General features: G+C 44.8%; 1 protein-coding gene across 1 annotated transcript; it reads left to right on the forward strand.

Moving 5' to 3' along the window:
* The first annotated feature begins 3,574 nt into the window (after nt 1-3,574).
* Nucleotides 3,575-4,528, forward strand: LOC137348626 (zinc finger protein 436-like). Its single transcript, XM_068013900.1, has one exon. The coding sequence runs from the start codon at nt 3,575-3,577 to the stop codon at nt 4,526-4,528; it is 954 nt and encodes a 317-aa protein (XP_067870001.1).
* The last annotated feature ends 1,873 nt before the right edge of the window (nt 4,529-6,401 follow it).

Genomic DNA, 6,401 nt, shown 5'->3' on the forward strand with positions numbered 1-6,401 from the left:
TCTCTGTCCTGGGATTGCTGCAGTGTTCCAGTGAACATCAACGCAAGCTCGAGGAACAGCATCTCATTTACTGATTAGGCACACTGCAGCCTGCCAGACTGAACATTGAGTTCAATAATTTCAGAGCATGACAGCGCCCCATTTTACTTTCATTTTTAGCTATTTTTCTTTCTTTCTTTTTACATTCTTTTTTACATTTTTTACAATCTTTTTTTTGCATTTATTTCATTTCATCTTAGTTTGTTCAGTTTGCTTACTCACTGTTTTTTTTCAGATTTGCACTTGCTGCTGTTCAATATTCAGTGTATTAACACCTAATCTGCACTAATGCTTTGTCTTTCAACACACCATTGCCTTTGCTCCGTGACCGTTTGGTCAGCTATGCGGCCTGGTCCAATCTGGACTTCCTTTGTTACCTCGTGCCCCACCCCCACCTCACTTGCTTATAACCTGTGACTTTTCTAATATTTGTCAGTTCCGATGAATGGTCACTAACCCGAAACGTTAACTCTGCTTCTCTTTTCACAGATGCTGCCAGACCTGCTGAGTGGTTCCAGCATTTCTTGTTTCTATCTCTCTCTCTCTGCATCGACATGTTGCAGCTTCTATAAAATTTCCTCAGAGAAAGCAAAACGAAACTTTGGTAAAAAGAAAAGACTTTAAAAAAACACAGCGAGATGCCAGAATTCCTTTTCTCTCTGTCATTCACTAACATGGGCAATCTTGCAACACCATTCCCCGCTACAAACAGGGAGCAGATTTAAAATGCAAGAGGGGTTATTAGATGCTGAGATCTTTCCCATTGTCATGTTAATCCAGGTACAATGTCTGCTTTGACCAGAAACATTCCAGGGAGCTGCTTTTTGATCTGTGAAGTTATTTCTACAAGACCATTGTTGAGAATATTTGCTGCATCTTTCAGCAAATCAACAGGAGGAGAGTGACATGACCAGGCCCCAGACTGTCCAGAAGCAGCCAAGCTCTCTTTAAAACTGACATTAAGGTGCTATGTCCTCTCCTGTTTACTGCCCCTGTACTCACTCAAGCCATGTTTGGTGTTTTGTACATCCAATGTTACAGTGGGTAGGAGCTGCTGATTCCTTTTAATATCACTGCCCCATGATTTATTTTTGCAGATCAGTCCGTCTGGAAGATGGGAGCAGGGCAATGCTGATACTGGAGATCCCCACATCCTGTGTCTCTACATACCCCTGCGCCTCTGTCTTTTTCCCTCTATCTCTCCTTCCTCTTTCTCTCTCTGCCATTTCTCACATTCAGAGACAAATATAGAGAGAGACAGAGAGAGAAATCCACAATCTGAAACTCAGTAACATGAGTTAAACTGGCTGCTGCAGATTGCATTTAACCCTCAAAATTCATTGCACTGCCTAAAACATGAGTATTAGTCAGGAATTAGAACTGACCTTGTGAAAGCAGTCCTGACCTGGTGAAATTAGACAATGAATTAATTTTTGGAACACGATCATGGTTGCACAGTCTGAAATGCTGAACACAGCTGTACACAGCAAGATCCCACACGCAGCAATGTGATAATATTCAGATAAATGGGGGCCACTCCTTCCATCCTCTCCCGCTTATAATAATGACAAGTCACTTTTCTGTCTGACATTTTTATTATTTATTAAAATTTCAAATAGAGAAATGGAGAGTAGGCTGGGGAGAAATAGAGAGAGACATAGAGAAATCCACAATCAAAACCTCAGTGACATGAATGGTTCATTTAACCCTCAGATTTCATTGCACTGCCTAAAAGACAAGCATTAATCTGAAATTATAACAAACCTTTACACAGGTTCAGGACTTATTTCACATCCACCCAGTTGCTTTACAGTCAATAATTTAATTTTGAAAGTGTGGTCACTATTGCAGAAAACACTGCAGACAGTTTGTGCACAGCAAGCAGCAATGTGATTATATCCAGATGGGACATCGGCCCCATTCCTTCCCAATCCTCACACTTGCTGTAAACACATTGCCCCCCCCCCCCTCCCCCACCAATGTGTATTCCAAGTCTGGGGACATCCCCTCAGCCCCCAGAAAGGGCTAAATTCCTCATTAAACTGGGAAGAAGCTGCTGATCCCTTTGGGAGACTTTTTAAAATCACCGCACCTGGATTTATTTTGGCAAATCAGACCATGTGGAAGGATGTGACTGAGGGGCCAATCTGCAGATGCTGGGAGCTCACACTGGAGACCCCCAGATCCATCCCCTGCCTCTCTGTATTGGTCTCTCTCCCACTGTTTCACTCATTCTCTTCTCTCTCTCTCTGTCTCTCTCTCCTCCCACTCTCTCTCTCTCTCTCTCTCTCTCTCTCTCCAACAGTTGTGATCCATATCAGAACCAATGACATAGATAGAAAGAGGGATGTGATCCTCCAGCCAGAGTTTCGGGAACTAGCTAAGAAATTATCAAGCAGGACCTCAAAAGTATTAAACTCTGGATTACACCAGTGCCACGCACAAGTGAGTACAGGGATAGAAGGGTAAGACAGAGGAATGTGTGGCTGGAAAGTTGGTGCAGGAGGGAGGGCTTCAGATTCTTCGGACATTGGGACCAATGAATGTCCGCAGATCCCTGAAGGTAGCAAGACAGGTCAATGAGATCATTGTGAAAGCACATGGAATCCTTCCCTTTATTAGCCACGATATCGAATATAAGAGTAGGAAGGTTATGTTAGCCACAACTTGAGTACTGTGTGCAGTTCTGGTCACCTCATTACAGAAAGATACAAAGGAGATTTACGATGATGTTACCAGGACTGGAAAGCGACAGACCAAATGCTGGAAGCTGGGATTAGGCTAGGTGGATTGTTTTTCTGGCCGGCGCAGACACGATGGGCCAGATGGCCTCTTCCTCGAATTTTATATTTGGATGATGTGGTGACGATTTTTCCGCTTGTCAATGAATCCAAATCTCGGGGCCATGAATACAGTTACTGATAAATCCAATAGGGAAATAAGGAGAGATTTCTTTACTCAGATAGTGGGTAGAACATGGAAGTGGTTGCGGCAAATAGTTGAGATGCTCTCAAAAGGAAACAAGGTGAATACACGAGAGTAAAGTGAATAGAAAGGTCTGTTGAAAGGCTGAAATGAGGTAGATGGAATGGGAGCAGACACGTGAGGTGCATAAACACCTGTACAGACGAATTGGACTGAATGGCCTGTTTGTGTACAGTGTATTCTATGTCATTCAATGTAATCTCCTTTTACAGGGGATTGGAAGGGGAGGATTTGCAAATGACAAAGTCAAACCAAACATCTCGTTAAGTTCTGACAGAGTTACTGGATTCATCAGGACCTGAATATCATCGTCCCTTGAATGTGGAAGGAGAAATGCTTGTCTGTTCTGTCTGTGGGAAAAAATTTCAAACATCAGTGTATCTGGAAAAGCAGCGAGACAGACCCGAGTGAGAGTGAGAGTGTTCCAGTGCAGTGACTGTGGAAAGAGCTTTAAACAGTTACACAGTCTGAAAAAACATCACCCCACTCACAACGGGGAGAAACTGTACTCGGGTCTGTGTGTCCACAAGGCTTCAACTGATCGTCCAGCATGGAGAGACACAAGGACACTCGCACCATGGAGAAACCGTGGAAATGTGGAGTCTGTGAGAAGAGATTCAATTACCCATCCCTGCTGGATGCTCATCGACGTAGTCACACTGGAGAGAGGCCATTCATCTGCTCTGTGTGTGGGAGCGGGTTCAACAGTTCATCCGACCTGTTGAGACACCAGCGAATTCATACTGGGGAGAGGCCTTTCACCTGCTCCGAGTGTGGGAAGGGATTCACTCAGTCATCTCACCTTCTCAAACACCAGCGAATTCACACCAGGGAGAGGCCATTCATCTGCTCTGTGTGTGGGAGTGGGTTCAACAATTCATCCGACCTGTTGAGACACCAGCGAATTCATACTGGGGAGAGGCCTTTCACCTGCTCCGTGTGTGGGAAGGGATTCACTTGGTCATCCTCCCTCACTGAACACCAACTTGTTCACACAGAAAGGAGACCTTTCAAGTGTTGTGACTGTGAGGAGACATATAAAAATCAAAATGAGCTGCTGCTACACCAACGTACTCACGCTGGGCAGAGGCCATTCACCTGCTCCGTGTGTGGGAAAGGATTTAATCGGTCATACCATCTTCTGCGACACCAGCGAGTTCACACTAGGGAGAGGCCTTTCACCTGCTCTGTGTGTGGGAAGGGATTTGCTCAGTCATCCTCCCTCACTGAACACCAACTTGTTCACACAGAAAGGAGACCTTTTAAATGTAGTGACTGTGAGATGAGTTTTAAAAGGAAAAATGACCTACTGCTGCACCAACATACTCACACTGGGGAGAGGCCATTCACCTGCTCCGTGTGTGGGAAAGGATTTACTCGCTCATCCTGCGTTCTGAGACACCAGTGGGTTCACACTGGGGAGAAGCCTTTCACCTGCTCTGTGTGTGGGATGGGGTTTGCTAATTCAAGCAACCTACTGAGACACCAGCAAGTTCACAAGTAATGGCAGGGATTAGATTCTGTTGTTGCTGTTGTGAATCATATCCAGAACTGAATCCTGACTGGAAATCTGTTTCCAGTTTAGTTTCCACAGGGCTCAACAAGCTGCCGCTTGCTTTTCCTCGTATGTATCAATAATTAGACTCAAATGATTAAAAAGTTTGCAGATGATACAAAAATTGGTCGTGTGGTTAATAATGAGGACGAAAGCTGTAGACTGCAGGAAGATATCAATGGACTGGTCAGGTAGGCAGAAAACTGGCAAATGGAATTCAACCGAGAGAATTGTCATATATTGCATTTAGGGAGGGAAATAAGGCAAGGGAAACACGGTGAATGGTGGGATCCTGCAAAATGTAGAGTAACAGAAGGACCTTGGAGTACACATCCACAGATACCTGAATGTAGCAGGACAGGTAGATAAGGTGGTCAAGAAGGCATATGGGATACTTTTGTTTTTTAGCCAAGGCCTGGAGTATAAGAGCCGGGAGATTATGCTGGAACTGTATAAAACACCAGTTAGATACTTTATCATATAATTGCAGTCAGTGTTCAGTTAATCAGATCTAGGGGAGAATGTTAACTAACAAGTGATAGTGACAATAAAAGATTCTGAATTATTTAGTAAATTATAATCCAATATATATAGATAACAAGAGTTAAGTAAAACATTTAAGTTAACTCTATATAAAATAGAGTGACATTAACATGAAGGAAGCAAATGACCAGTGACTAGCAGATTAATCTTAATTTCTTTATATCTTCAGTGTATTCCAGCGAATTTATTCTTTGGCCTCCTTATCTCGACAGACAATGGGTAAGCGCCTGGAGGTGGTCAGTGGTGTGTGGAGCAGCGCCTGGATTGGCTGTAAAGGCCAATTCTAGAGTGACAGGCTCTTCCACAGATGCTGCAAAAAAATTTGTTTGTCGGGGCAATTACACAGTTAGCTCTCCCCTTGCGCCTCTGTCTTTTTTCCTGCCAACTGCGAAGTCTCTTTGACTCGCCACACTTTAGTCCCGCCTTTATGGCTGACCGCCAGCTCTGGTGAACGCTGACAACTGACGCCCACGACTTGTGATCAATGTCACAGGATTTCATGTCGCGTTTGCAGGCGTCTTTAAAGTGGAGACAATGATGGCCGGTGGGTCTGATACCAGTGGCGAGCTCGCTGTACAATGTGTCTTTGGGGATCCTGCCATCTTCCATGCGGCTCACATCGTCAAGCCATCTCAAGCGCCACTGACTCAGTAGTGTGTACAAGCTGGGGATGTTGGCAGCCTCGAGGACTTCTGTGTTGGAGATACGGTCCTGCCACCTGATGCCAAGTATTCTCCGGAGGCAGCGAATATGGAATGAATTGAGACGTTGCTCTTGGCTGACATACGTTGTCCAGGCCTCGCTGCCATAGAGCAAGGTACTGAAGACACAGGCTTGATACACTTGGACTTTTGTGTTCTGTGTCAGTACGCCATTTTCCCACACTCTCTTGGCCAGTCTTGACATAGCAGTGGAAGCCTTTCCCATGTGCTTGTTGATTTCTGCATCTAGAGACAGGTTACTGGTGATTGTTGAGCCGAGGTAGGTGAACTCTTGAACCACTTCCAGAGCGTGGTCGCCAATATTGATGGATGGAGCATTTCTGACGTCCTGTCCCATGATGTTCATTTTCTTGAGGCTAATGGTTAGGCCAAATTCATTGCAGGCAGCCGCAAACCTGTCGATGAGACTCTGCAGGCACTCGTCAGTGTGAGATGCTAAAGCAGCATCGTCAGCAAAGTTCCCTGATGAGGACTTTCCGTACATTAGACTTCGCTCTTCGATGGGCAAGGTTGAACAACCTGCCCCCTGATCTTGTGTGGAAGAAAATTCCTTCTTC

The sequence above is a fragment of the Heterodontus francisci genome, chromosome 34, assembly GCF_036365525.1.
Source record: "Heterodontus francisci isolate sHetFra1 chromosome 34, sHetFra1.hap1, whole genome shotgun sequence".
Lineage (NCBI taxonomy): Eukaryota > Metazoa > Chordata > Chondrichthyes > Heterodontiformes > Heterodontidae > Heterodontus > Heterodontus francisci.